The sequence below is a fragment of the Brugia malayi genome (genome assembly GCF_000002995.4).
Source record: "Brugia malayi strain FR3 genome assembly, contig: Bm_v4_Chr2_contig_001, whole genome shotgun sequence".
Lineage (NCBI taxonomy): Eukaryota > Metazoa > Nematoda > Chromadorea > Rhabditida > Onchocercidae > Brugia > Brugia malayi.
The window spans coordinates 1,407,915-1,422,849 of record NW_025062476.1 but is presented as its reverse complement, the minus strand read 5'-3'; the positions used below and the strand labels follow the sequence as shown (position 1 = coordinate 1,422,849).

Below are 14,935 nucleotides of genomic sequence, written 5' to 3'. Positions count from 1 at the left end.
TGCTATCAACTATATTTGTTGACTATATTTGTTGCTCCTCTACCCTGGAGTTGAACTATTTTTTGGAGTTGATTTGAGATCGGACATTCACCGCAAAACGTTCATGTTAGATTTATTGAATTTTGTGCAATAATAATAATTCCACTTACACTTCAATAATAATAAGTCCAATATTCAATTAATGTCACAAGAAAAAGAATCATTAGTAAGTGATCCCAATTCTCGGGTAGTTGAAATATTTTCCTGGGACTATAGTATTAAGCAAATCAGTTCGTAGCCTTTTACTCATTAAACTTGTCACAAATCATAACCGACAATAGAACAGAACAGAAAAAGAAAAGATCTCTTATAAAAACATTTTTGTTTTGATTTGAGACCTGGATTTTACCGCAAAAGTTCATGCTAGATTTATCGAAATTAAATTTTGTGCTGATTAACTTGATTAAAAAAACTGATTAACTTTCGTAAAAAGGTTGTAACTGTCAATCAACTGACATTTAAAATCTAAAATTTCCATAATGTGCAAATAATTCAGTAGCAATATTTTTTTAAGAAACGCAATTAGGATTATTCAATACTGTATAGATTAAACATTTCATCACCTACTGATATTTGATTCCAACTATTCATCAATTTCCATTCATGCATTTTGATTTTGTGCAATTACTTCTATCACTTGCTTGAAAACTTCTTTACCTTGCTGATTCATTATTTGAGTTGCTGAATTAATTTGAAGAAAGGCAGAGATTAAAATGAAAAGAATGGTGTTTTAAACTTCTGGTTAGTTAGAATCATTATTAATTACCACTGCTTTGACCACCACCCATTCACACTAAAGTTTTCACATATCTCCTATCAATTCATTGTGTGTTACTTTCCATTTCTGACCGATCTGACCGAGGATTATGCCTACTACAGTTCGATCGATTGTGAATTATTGCATATGTTGAGATAGAATTGGATATGATCAATTAAAATATGAGTAAGATGGTAAACAATAGTTAAGAATAAACATCGGAAGTAAACCAATATATTTCCAGTTGTCAGTTAATTGATGTCACCAAAATTTAAAACCTAAAATTTTTACAACATGCAAATAATTCATTCAATATTTTATTTACCATTCAATATACAATATTTTATTAAACAAAGTAGACAGGATCATTATATACTGCACAGATTAAATATTTCAATGACATTTAATTCCAGCTATTCATTAGTTTCCTTTATGCAAATGTCAACCAAACTTTTTTTTTTGAAATTTGCTCCATCCTTTCAAATATCAAATACCGCTTCAGCTTATGTTGAAATTTTTTTTATAATAGTAGGAATAGTTATGGATGTATGTCAATAAGCAATATTTATCAAATTTCAAGTGATCCAATGAAGTTCTATCAGTGATATTATTAGTGATATGTATTTTATTAAATGCATCAGAATACCATTTCTTGTGGTGTCACCCAGTGTACATGTATTACTGAAATGGTAGAACACGCTACTGCAGCACTTCCATCGAGTTTCAAAAGAACATTTACAGACTTCATAAACTACCAATGGTGGAGAAGAAAGCGAGAATGAAAGGGAAAAAATATTAAAACAACTGTTTCACCTTTGGTCTTTAATTCCAAGCAATCTGAAATAAAAAGCTTCCATTTGAGCATTTCTGTCATCTCACAAAATTGTGTTTCACCATGTTCTTCAATAAATTTATGACACCCATCACTTGGTTCAATCTTCTACTATGCATCGCTTCTGATAATGAAACTTCCAATCTACCTAATATCGACCCTTTTTCTGGCATCTCAGATAGCCTTGATATCTTCGATTACAACAATTTTGAGCCATTGTTTAGCTCAGAATTTCCGTTGGATCCTTCGCAGTTCATTGATTTCGCTCAGTTGAGTGAAACTGAGAATATAAGAAGTGAAGAATCGGGATCTGAAACTAATAAGATCACAAATTCTCCTCATCCTGGCTTCTCCGATATCTATGGCCACACTAATTTGGAGTTATCAGATATGGACTCATATAGGAATCTGTGGAGAGATGCTAATGAAGAATTAAAAACGAGTGATGATAACGTGCGATATCCTTCCATTATAGGTGAGACTTTTGCTTTAGATATATGAAAAGATAAACACAACTTCTTGTAATTTGAGTTATTTAGATGCTCAGAATGAAACTTCTTCCTCACTTAATCTCAACAGCGATGATATTATCACATATATGCACTTACCTGGCTCACAACAAAATGCCGTTCCGGTTTATTTTCACCAGCTTACTCTTTCCTCAGATAACACTTCCAGTCAAAGTGCAACTGCTGAACAGAGCAACATCGACAATAAGCATTCAGATTACTTGAATATCCTCGATTACAAGGAAAATACCTATAAAGAATCAGAAACAGGTAATGACACATTGCATAACAACTTTTCGTTCTAATAGTTCTTTGCTTTCATTATTCGCATGAAATTGAAGAGGTGACATTCAAAGTATGACTTTGGCTTCAAAATATGAGAAGGTAAGTAAAGAACTACCTTTTACCTAAGTTATTCAAAATGCAATGTGATATTTTTTTATAGCGATGATATTTATATGATTTCTCACATTATTTAAGTGCCAAATGGTGTAATGGACTACTGATTGCAAAATGCTTTGACAAGAATTTTTCAGATAAGAAAAATTATACTTGTCATTATCGCGGGTGTACTGTGACCACGAAAAATCACAAAGAATATCTAACACATAGGAAAACACACAGTCAGCCCTTCATCTATGAATGCAAAGTGTCCGGTTGTGGGCGAATATTTGACCATGAATCATCATTTTACAATCACATACAGACGCATGAACCTCGTCCTCAGTGCAAGGATTGTGGCAAATTCCTCGTCAATAGGAATGCACTGCGTAAACACGAGTGGCTCTGCCAAAAAAAATCTCGTTAGTTTGTAAATTTAACAGAACACATATATCAACCTGAAATGGAATACGCATAAAATGTGCTATGATTTGTGAGCGATGAGACAAATGAAAAACTTACAAAACAAACGAAAAACTTACAATTACACTTTTTGTTCAATTATAAGTGAAGATAATTGTACAGCTTTTTGTGATCTAAATTATTTGAAACGAGATGTGGTAAGATTATTTCATAGCAACGATGTTTTTATGGTTTATCAGAATACTTAATTAGCTGCTAAACTCCATAATAAAATATCAATTCAGACGAACAAAGGTATGAATGCCTTTATCCCGGATGTGCTATGGTCACGAAAAGTCGTAACGAATATATAACACATAGGAAAACACACGGTCAGCCCTTCATCTATGAATGCAGAGTGGCCGGTTGTGGGCGAATATTCAACCATGATTCAACACTTCATACTCACAAGCAAACGCATGAATCTAATCCTCAGTGCGAGTGTTGCGGCAAATTCTTCAGTAGCATAAATGCACTATTTAGACATAGGAAACTCTGCCAAATAAAATCTCGTTAGTTTGAAAATTTAAAAGAATTTTAGAAGTATATGACAGCTTGAAATAGAATGCATGTACAAGAAAAAACACACAGAAAATTTGGCTTCTAGGATGAAAATTATTTGAAATGAGATGTGCTAAGGAGTGATAATCAGATTACATAATTAGTTGCCAAACATTGTAACAGAATGGCAATTGCAAAAACAAATATTATAAGAGTTTTTTAGGTGGAAAAAGCTACGAATGCCTCTATCCCGGGTGTGCTGTAATTGCGACAAGTCGCAAGGAATATATAACACATAGGAAAGCACACGGTCAGCCCTTCATCTATGAATGCAGAGCGCCCAGTTGTGGGCAAATATTCGACCATGGTTCATCATTTCGCTACCATAAGCAAACGCATGAATCTCGTCCTCAATGCAAGGGATGTGACAAATTCTTCACCAACAGGAATGGACTGCAAAAACACAAAAAGATCTGCCAAAAAAAATCTCGTTAGTTTATAAATTTAGCAGAATTTTAATAGATATATCAGCCTGAAATAGACTGCATGTAAAATTTGTTGCGAAGCATTTGTGGCCACAGAGTCACAATACAAAATTTGTTTAATGCGCTCATTAGATACTGTGTATTTTCATATCGTTTTCTCAATGTAGCAACTTTTCATGACCTAAGAATCAACTTCTTAAAAAAGGTTTTGACAGTGGTGACAGTGACGTTTCAATATACACCAACAAACATTGAAAATATTAGCAAAGTAATGAATATTCCATCCACTCTTGACAAATTACTTTGTTTTTCTAATTCATGGAAAGTATGCAGAAAAACATATCATTTCATCTATAAAGCCAAGCTGCGATGAACTGCTAATCATTTCTTTTGGCGTTACAAAACAAGTAAAAATTTTCGTTCCAGAAAATGTGACACAATTTGGGCATTCTTCGCAAACATAAGAAAAGGAGCGCAGCAATCAGATGTTTTCGAAGCATCAGAATGCAGTTACCAATTTATAAATTCATTTTGTTATTGGATTATTTAATATTTTATCATTATTCATTATTCCATGAATACCATAGGAATGCATAAATGTATAACTAACAGCGAAATTTGAAGGCAAGCAATTAAATGCGAGTTTTTTCAGACTGGATTAATTTCTTCTTTCTTTTAAACTCACGCAACAGTATTACAGAACCAAATGAATCAGGTTGATAAAATTTTAAATCTATTTTATATGGCATTTAATGGAAAATTATTTTCCCGTATAAATTTTTTTGCAATTTAACAATTGTAATTTATTCTTTAAAATAGTAATAAAGAAATGGTTGCTTTGAACTGTTCACTTCATGCAGTCTTATAATGAATAAAGGTAAAATGTGTCAAATTTTATTTAAGTTTATTTGTGAAATCAATAATAATTGGAAAGGTAAATTTCAACATTTGTCACAAAAGCAAATCAGTCATAATTTTTAAATGATTCAAAACAATTTTATGATTATTAAAAATAATATTGTAATTAGTTAAAATAACCACTTTAACCCGTATATTTAGTCAAGAACTTCTTAAAAATATTCCGGACTGTTTTCATGCTTGCATTACTTTTAGATAGTATATTTCATTTATAATTTTAGCTTTAGTACCTTGCAAAATATTTTGATGACATCATATTCAAATTATTTCAGCATAGAATTCATTAAAATGTGAATTTCAAAATGTTATAAAGTTGACAAAATTGAAATTTTATATAATGATAAAATAAATTTAACTTATTTGATATTTTCCCTGGTGTTATAGCTTCTGTCGATATGACCCTTCATTTTTCGTCATAGTTCTTTCCATAATATTATTGCCAATTGTTTGAATATAATTTATTTGAAAATATTGAAATGGTGACTTTCAAATTTAGAAATATTGCATTTAACAAAATTAAAAAAATAAATTTGGTTTTGTCAGATTGGTCTACCTGTATGCATTAATGTGATATAGCTGTTAATAAAATTCATTTCTGATTTCTTATAACACATAAAAGCTATGCTATCATAATTAATTTCTCTAAAGATTATATCACTTCAACTTCTTATGTATTTAGCTAACAATTTTAACTATTTATTGTAAATTAAGCATTATTTTCATTTGATTTTTTTTTTTTTATTTGAAGTTTTTTAAAATACAAATTTCAACAAATTTTGCATATAACGAAATAAATTTTAAATTATTTACAAATGTTAACTTTTGTAAATAATAAAAACAATGATGTAATAGAAGTTCTTTCATCATCTACCATTTATTTTGCACATTAAGACTTAGACTAAATTGCAACTAGCTTACTTTTTTTTCTTATAAAACTATTTCTTTGCTTAAAATCATCTCGTGTTGCCCAATTTTGCCACAAATTATTATTAAAATAATACTTCTAGTATGTTTTTTATTACCTTTTTGCATGATAAATCCTTTACTGAGCGTTGCATTTAATTGTCGCGGATTTTAATTTCGCGAAGCACTAAATAAATGTTAACAATGCTTAATATAGCAATCCATTGATGTCTTTTACAATTCATTGTACTGGTTTAATTGACTTTTGATCTCATATCAATTCATATGCTATGAGTATCTATCATGTAATGTCTATTGTAACTCATAGTAGCCAATTATCATAATGTCTAGACAAACCATTGTACTTTCTTTTGTAATAACTATTCAATTCATCGTGATATCCATTTTTAAACCTATTGTTAAAGTTACTTACTATCATACTTTGTACAAAAATGTCTAATTATAAACCATTCCTACATTTTAACATATATAATATAAGATAATTGTTACATAAGGTTCACTCTTGTTAAAAGATTGGGGATATGTGTAATTCATAGCCATGGACCGATGATTCCAATTTCAATTGTTCTCTATCAACGTTTTGTCCTATTACTTCTGCTAATAAAGAAATTGGTTTATATTTCTGTTACCTCACGCATTTACATTTACATCCAAGACAATCTCCTGCGATCAAACACCTCTTCCAATATTATTAATTAAGCAAATCAAAACCTTCCACAACATTAATTGCTTGCCCTCAAATTTTAGGTTTCATTGTCAATTATAATTTATGCATTTCTATGATATTCATGGGATAATAAATAACGATAAAATATTAAATAATCCAGTAACAAAATTAAATTATAAATTATTAGCTGCATTCTGATACTTCGAAAACGTCTGTTTGCTGCGCTCCTTTTCTTATGTTTGCGAAGAATGCCCAAATTGTATCTCATTTTCTGGAATGAAAATTTTTACTTGTTTTGTTACGCCAAAAGAAATGATTAGCAGTTCATGGCAGCTTGGCTTTATAGATGAAATGATATGTTTTTCTGCATACTTTCCACGAATTAGAAAAACAAAGCCAATTTGGCCAAGAGTGGATGGAATATTCATTACATTGCTAATATTTTCAGTGTTTGTTGATGTATATTGAAACGTCACTGTCACCACTGTCAACACCTCTTTAAGCAGTTGGTTCTTAGGTCACTCTGCGGTCACAAATGCTTCGCAACAAATTTTACATGCATTCTATTTCAGGCTGACATATCTATTAAAATTCTGCTAAATTTATAAACTAACGAGATTTTGTAGAGCAGCGCTTCTTATGATAATTCAGTCCATTCCTGCTAATGAAAAATTTGCCACAGCGCTCGCACTGAGGACGAGGTTCATGCGTCTGTATGTGATTGTAAAATGATGAATCATGGTCAAATATTCGTCCACAACCGGGCGCTCTGCACTCATAAATGTAGGGCAAACCGTGTGTTTTTTTATGTGTTATAAATTCTTTGCGACTTTTCGTTACCATAGCACATCCGGGGTTGAGACATTCGTAGTTTTTTCCGCCTAAAAAACTCTTATATTATTTGTTTCTGCAGTCGCCATTTTTTTTCATACAATGTTTGACAGCCAATTCTGTAATCTGATTATTTATAAAAACATCACTTCTTAGCACATCTCATTTCAAATAATTTACATCCTAGAAGCCAAATTTTCTGTGTATTTTTTCTTGTACATGCATTCTATTTTAAGCTGTCATATACTTCTAAAATGCTGTTAAATTTTCAAACTAACGAGATTTTATTTGGCAGAGTTTCCTATGTCTAAATAGTGCATTCATGCTACTGAAGAATTTGCTGCTATCCTCGCACTGAGAAAGAGGTTCATGCGTCTGTATGTGATTGTAAAATGATGATTCATGGTCGAATGTCCGCCCACAACCAGGCACTCTGCATTCATAGATGAAAGGTTGACCGTGTGTTTTCCTGTGTGTTAGATATTCGTTACGACTTTTCGTGACCATAGCGCATCCAGGATAAAGGCATTCATACCTTCGTTCGTCTCAATTGATATTTTCTTATGCGATAAACCATAAAGATATCATTCCCATGAAATAACTTACTTACCAGATTCCATTTCAAATAATTTAGATCACAAGAAATTGTTTAATTATTTCTGAGTATAGTTACAACAAAAGCAGTAATTGTGAATTTTTCGTTGTGTTGTCACTCAGCACTCACAAATGTTTCGTAGCACATTTCACACGCATTCCATTTCAGGATGATGCATGTGTTTGAAATTCTGTTAAATTTACATACTGAAAGATTTTTTTTGGCAGAGTCTCTTGTGTTTTCGCAGTGCATTCCTGTTGGTGAAGATTTTGTCACAATCCTCGCACTGAGGACGAGGTTCATGCGTCTGTATGTGATTGTAAAATGATGATTCATGGTCAAATATTCGTCCACAACCGGACACTTTGCATTCATAGATGAAGGGCTGACTGTGTGTTTTCCGATGTGTTAGATATTCTTTGTGATTTTTCGTGGTCACAGTACATCCCGGGTAATAACAAGTATAATTTTTTTTATCTGAAAAATTCTTGTCAAAGCATTTTGCAATCAGTAGTCCATTACACCATTTGGCACTTAAATAATGTGAGAAATCATATAAATATCATCGCTATAAAAAAATATCACATTGCATTTTGAATAACTTAGGTAAAAGGTAGTTCTTTACTTACCTTCTCATATTTTGAAGCCAAAGTCATACTTTGAATGTCACCTCTTCAATTTCATGCGAATAATGAAAGCAAAGAACAATTAGAACGAAAAGTTGTTATGCAATGTGTCATTACCTGTTTCTGATTCTTTATAGGCATTTTCCTTGTAATCGAGGATATTCAAGTAATCTGAGTACTTATTGTCGATGTTGCTCTGTTCACCAGTTGCGCTTTGACTGGAAGTGTCATCTGAGGAAAGAGCAAGTTGGTGAAAAATGGCACTTTGTTGTGAGCCAGGTAAGTGCATATATGTGATAATATCGTCGCTGTTGAGATTAAGTGAGGAAGAAGTTTCATTCTGAGCATCTAAATAACTCAAATTACAAGATGTTTATTTATCTTTAAATGTATCTAAAACAAAACTCTCACCTCTAATGGAAGGATATCGCAGGTTATCATTACTCATTTTTAATTCTTCATTAGCATCTCTCCAGAAACTCCTATATGTGTCCATATCTGAGCTAAGTGATAACTCCAAATTAGTGTGGCCAAAGGGATCATAGATATCGGAAAAGCCAAGATGAGGGGAATTTGTGATCTGATTAGTTTCAGATTTCGATTCTTCACTGCTTATATCCTCAGTTTCACTCAACTGAGCGAAATCAATGAACTGTGAAGGATCGGATGGAAATTCTGAGCTAAACATTGGCTCAAAATTGAGGTAATCGAGAAATTCAAAGGTATCTGAGATGTCAGAATAAGTATTATTTGTAATAACTTCATTAGCAGTGTCGAAATTAGGTAGATGGAAAGTTTCATTATCAGAAGCGATGCATAGTAGAAGATTGAACCAAGTGATGGGTGTCATAAATATATTGAAGAACATGGTGAAACACAATTTTGTGAGATGACAGAAATGCTGAAATGAAAGCTTTTTATTTCAGATTGCTTGGATTTAAAGATCAAAGGTTCAAATAGCTTTTAATTTGCATTGTGAAAAATTAAACACCAAAGCTGAAACAGTTTTAAATCCGCATTGTAAAGCTTATAAATGTTCTTTTGAAACTCGATGGAAGCGCTGCAGTAGCGTGTTCTACCATTTCAGTAATACATGTACACTGGGTGACACCACAAGAAATGGTATTCTGATGCATTTAAAATGGTTTGTTATACATACCACTAATAATATCACTGATAGAATTTCATTGGATAGACGCATCACTTTAAATTTGATAATTATTGGTTTTTGAGATACATTTCACATACTGTTCCTGCTATTATGAGAAAGAATTTCAACATAAGCTGAAACGGTGTTTGATGTTTGAAAGAATGGGACAAATTTTAATAGTGTGTTTGATAAAATGGAGTATCATTTGCATAAAAGAAACTGGTGAATAGCTGGAATTAAATGTCATTGAAATATTTAATCTGTGCAGTATTCAATAATCCTGTTTACTTTGTTTAATGCAATATTGTATATTGAGTGGTACATAAAATATTGAATGAATTATTTGCATATTGTAAAAATTTTAGGTTTTAAATTTTGGTGACATCAATTAACTAACAACTGGAAATATATTAGCCTGTTTACTGCCTCCATGAGTATTGTCTATTGGCAATATTGCTACTAATATTTTATTGGATTATTTGATTCAAAAATTTACCAATCATTTCCTTACTTTTTTTAATATTTATGCATTATTCTACATAAATATGAAATTCTTTTTCACATTAAGAGTTTGCAAGGTACTAAAGCTAAAATTGATATAAAAATTCAATTCTGTATTAGCGACTCGCAGAATTTTGTTGATCTACGATTTGTTTTTAAAAAATTTCAATTTCGCATCTCAATATTAATTTATCATTTTAAATTGATGTTTCAAATAATTTATGGTATTATTAGGGGAAGAATTTTGCCACCAAAATATCTATCGAAGACATGGCGCCAGGGAAGTTCCCAAATAAGTTCAAATTAATGTTATAATTCTTTAAAATTTCAGTATGGCAAACTTTCCAACACTTTAAATTTTGTATTTTTAATAAAAACTACTGTAATTAGCTGAATATGATATCATCAAATTATTTTGCAAGGTACTAAAGCTAAAATTGATATTAAAATTCAATTCTGTAATAGCGACTTACAAAACTTTTTTAATTCATAGCTGGATTTGTGATAAAAAATTTTTAAATCAATATTTCAATAATTTTAATTTGATTACCTCATTTAATTGCGAGACATTCTGGATAGAGTTAAAATCTCACCTGCAAATTTTAAAATTGTTTACACTTGTAATTAGGTTAATTATTTCTTCCATTAAATCTATTCTTCCCAAACAAATTTCAAGAAGCTATCAAGACATTTAATACGCATTATTTTTAAGCTATCATGATTAAATTCTCTGAAGACTATATCACTTCAATTTCTTATATATTTGAACATTATTTTCATTTGAATTTTTTTCATTTCAAATTTTTTGAAATACGTAATGCTAAATTAATGTTTATGAATGTTCAACAAGTTTTGCACACAACGAAATAAATTTTAAACTGTTTACAAATGTTAACTTTTGCAAGTAATAAAAGCTATGATGAAACAGTGATGTGATGGAAGTTCTTTCATTACACTATCTACCATTTATTTTGCACATCAAGATTTAGACTAAATTGCAACTAGCTTACTTTTTTTTCTTATAAAACCATTTTTTTTGCTTAAAATCTTCTCGTGTTACCCACTTTTGTTAAAAATTATTATTAAAAAAATACTCTATCAATTATTTTTTTTTTTTTTTTTGTTACCTTTTTGCATGATAAATTCTTTATTGAGCGTTGCATTTAATTGCTTGCCTTCAAAATTTAGATTTCATTGTCAATTTTATGTTTATGCATTTTTATGATATTCATGAGATAATAAATGACGATAAAATATTAAATATCCAATAACAAAATGAAATTATAAATTGGTAGCTGCATTCTGATGTCTCGAAAACGTCCGATTGCTACACTCCTTTTCTTATGCTTGCAAAGAATGTTCAAATTCTGTCACATTTTCTGAAATGAAAATTTTTACTTGTTTTGTAACGCCAAAAGAAATGATTAGCAGTTCATCGTAGCTTGGCTTTGTGGATGAAATGATATGTTTTTCTGCATACTTTCCACGAATTAGAAAAACAAAGCCAATTTGGCCAAGAGTGGATGGAATATTCATTACATTGCTAATATTTTCAGTGTTTGTTGATGTATATTGAAACGTCACTGTCACCACTGTCAACACCTCTTTAAGCAGTTGGTTCTTAGGTCACTCTGCGGTCACAAATGCTTCGCAACAAATTTTACATGCATTCTATTTCAGGCTGACATATCTATTAAAATTCTGCTAAATTTATAAACTAACGAGATTTTGTAGAGCAGCGCTTCTTATGATAATTCAGTCCATTCCTGCTAATGAAAAATTTGCCACAGCGCTCGCACTGAGGACGAGGTTCATGCGTTTGCTTATGATAATAAAGTGCTGAATCATGGTTGAATGTCCGCCCACAACCAGGCACTCTGCATTCATAGATGAAGGGCTGACCGTGTGTTTTCTTATGTGTTATATATTCCTTGTAACTGTTCGTGATCATAGTACATCCGAGATAACAGCATTCGTAGCATCGTTCATCTGAAAAACTCTTATATTTGTTTTTGCAATTGATATTTTATTACGGTGTTAATTGAGTAGTCCGATAAACCCTAAAAATATCACTCTCATGAAATAATCTTATCACATTCATTTCAAATAATTTAGATCACAAGAAGTTGCTTAATCATTTTCGAGTATAGTTACAACAAAATGTGTAATTGTGATTTTTCTATTGCATCAACACTCGTGGTCACAGATATTTCACAATGGATTTCACAGGCACTCTATTTCAGGTTGACGTATGTGTTTAAAATTTTGCTAGATTTGCAAACTAACGAGATTTTGTAGGGCAGCGCTTCTTATGATAACTCAGTACATTCTTGCTGACAAAGACTTTGCCACAGCACTCGCACTGAGGGTGAGGTTCATGTGTTCGTCTGTGGCTGTAAAATGTTGATCTATGGTCAAATGTTCGTCCACAACCGGGCACTTTGCATTCATAGATGAAGGGTTGACCGTGTGTTTTCTTATGTGTTGCATGTTCGTTGTAATTTTTCGTGATCACAGTACATCCGCGATAATGACAAGTATGATTTTTCTTATCTGAAAAATATTTTTTTTTTCGCAATTAGTAATCTATTACACCATTTGATAGTTGAAATAATGTAAGGAATCATAAAAATGTCATTGCCATAAGAAAATATCACATTGCATTTTGAATAAGTTAGGTAAAAAGTAGTTGTTAACTTATCTTCGCATATATTTGAAGCAAGAATCATACTTTTAATATTGTTCTCTTCAATTTTATGCCGCTAATGAAAGCAAAGAACCATTAGAGCGAAAAGTTGTTATGAAATATGTCATTACCTGTTTCTGATCCTTCAAAAAGTGTAATTGTAAATTTTCAGTTGTTTTGTCACTCAGCGCTCACAAATGTTTTATAGCAGATTTCACATGCATTCCATTTCAGGTTGATATATATGTTTGAAATTCTGTTAAATTTAAAAACTAACGAAATTTTATTTCGCAGAGTCTCTTGTGTTTTCGCAGTGCATTCCTGCTAGTGAAAAATTTGTCACAATACCCGCACCGAGGATGAAGTTCATGCGTTTCTATATGATTATAAAATGATGATTTATGGTCGAATGTTCGCCCACAATCGGGCACTTTGCATTCATAGATGAAGGGTTGACCGTGGGTTTTCCTATGTGTTAGATATTCTTTGCGAGTTTTCGTGATCACTGTACATCCCGGGTAATGACAAGTATAATCATTCTTATCTGGAAAATTTTTGTCAAACATTTATTTTTGCAATCAGTAGTTTATTACACTATTCAGTACTAAAGTAATGTAAGAAATCATAAAAATAAAATAATATCACATTGCATTTTAAATGGCTTAGATAATTAGTAGTTGCTTATTTATCTTCGCACATATTTGTAGCAAAAATTACTTTTAATATCTTCCCTAAAAAGGTCTCACTTAGCAGGTAATTGTGAATTTTCTGCTGTGATGAAATTATTTTCGATTCGTTATTACTTCTTTCTTCAATATCACGTTATTAATGAAGTAAGGAATTATTAGAACGGAACTTTGTTATGCAATTTGTCATTACCTGTTTCCAATCCTTTATAGGCATTTTCCCTATAATTGAGGATATTCAAGTTATCCGAGAAGTGCTTATTGTTGATGTTACACTGTTCAGCATTTCCATGTTGACCAGATGTGTCGCCTGAGGGAAGAGTAAGTTGATGAAAATGGGTTGGAACGGCACTTTGTTGTGGACCATGGACTAAGTGCATATATGTGATAATATCATCGCTGTTGAGATTAAGTGAGGAAGAAGTTTCATTCTGAGCATCTAAATAACTCAAATTACAAGAAGTTGTATTTATCTTTAAATGTATCTAAAACAAAACTCTCACCTCTAATGGAAGGATATCGCACGTTATCATCACTCGTTTTTAATTCTTCGTTAGCATCTCTCCACAGATTCCTGTATGAGTCCATATCTGAGCTAAGTAATAACTCAAAATTAGTGTGGCCGAAGGGATCATAGATATCGGAGAAACCAGGATGAGGAGAATTTGTGATCTGATTAGTTTCAGATTTCGATTCTTCACTTCCTACATCCTCAGTTTCACTAAACTGAGCGAAATCAATGAACTGTGAAGGATCGGATGGAAATTCTGAGCTAAACAATGGCTCGAAATTGAGGTAATCGAGAAATCCAAAGGTATCTGAGATGCCAGAATAAGTATTATTTGTAATAACTTCATTAGCAGTGTCGAAATTAGGTAGATGGAAAGTTTCATTATCAGAAGCGATGCATAGTAGAAGATTGAACCAAATGATGGGTGTCATAAATATATTGAAGAACATGGTGAAACACACAATTTTGTGAGATGACAGAAATGCTCAAATGGAAGCTTTTTATTTCAGATTGCTTGGATTTAAAGATCAAAGGTTTTTAATCGTTGTGAAAAGTTAAACACCAAAGGTGAAACAGTTTCAAATCCTCATTGTTTTTAATATTTTTTCCCTTTCATTCTGCTTTCCTCTCCACCATTTGTGGTTTAAAAGTTTATAAATGTTCTTTTGAAAGTCGATGGAAGTGCTGCAGTAGCGTGTTCTACCATTTCAGTAATACATGTACACTGGGTGACATCGTGAGATATGGGATTCTGATGCATTTAATATAAAATGGTTTGTTATACATACCACTAATAATATCACTGATAGAACTTCATTTGATCACTTGAAATTTGATAAATATTGCTTATTGACATACATCCATAACTATTCCT

At 31.5% G+C, this 14,935-nt stretch overlaps 3 protein-coding genes across 3 annotated transcripts; 1 reads left to right on the top strand and 2 right to left on the bottom strand.

The window, feature by feature from the left end:
* Nucleotides 1–1,691: 1,691 nt before the first annotated feature.
* Nucleotides 1,692–3,976, top strand: Bm17470 (Uncharacterized protein; the record flags this gene model as incomplete). Its single annotated transcript, XM_043078076.1, has 5 exons — nucleotides 1,692–2,103; nucleotides 2,168–2,407; nucleotides 2,674–2,940; nucleotides 3,226–3,492; nucleotides 3,705–3,976. 5 exons carry the CDS (start codon nucleotides 1,692–1,694, stop codon nucleotides 3,974–3,976), a joined length of 1,458 nt encoding a protein of 485 aa, XP_042934010.1.
* Nucleotides 3,977–7,084: 3,108 nt separating this feature from the next.
* On the bottom strand, nucleotides 7,085–9,215 carry Bm6337 (the record flags this gene model as incomplete). Its single annotated transcript, XM_043078075.1, has 5 exons — nucleotides 7,085–7,356; nucleotides 7,585–7,851; nucleotides 8,109–8,378; nucleotides 8,645–8,875; nucleotides 8,939–9,215. The coding sequence occupies 5 exons, from the start codon at nucleotides 9,213–9,215 to the stop codon at nucleotides 7,085–7,087; spliced, it is 1,317 nt and encodes a 438-aa protein (XP_042934009.1).
* A 2,680-nt stretch (nucleotides 9,216–11,895) lies between these two features.
* Nucleotides 11,896–14,510, bottom strand: Bm17469 (Uncharacterized protein; the record flags this gene model as incomplete). Its single annotated transcript, XM_043078074.1, has 5 exons — nucleotides 11,896–12,167; nucleotides 12,465–12,731; nucleotides 13,142–13,408; nucleotides 13,744–13,989; nucleotides 14,054–14,510. 5 exons carry the CDS (start codon nucleotides 14,508–14,510, stop codon nucleotides 11,896–11,898), a joined length of 1,509 nt encoding a protein of 502 aa, XP_042934008.1.
* Between the last annotated feature and the right edge of the window lie 425 nt (nucleotides 14,511–14,935).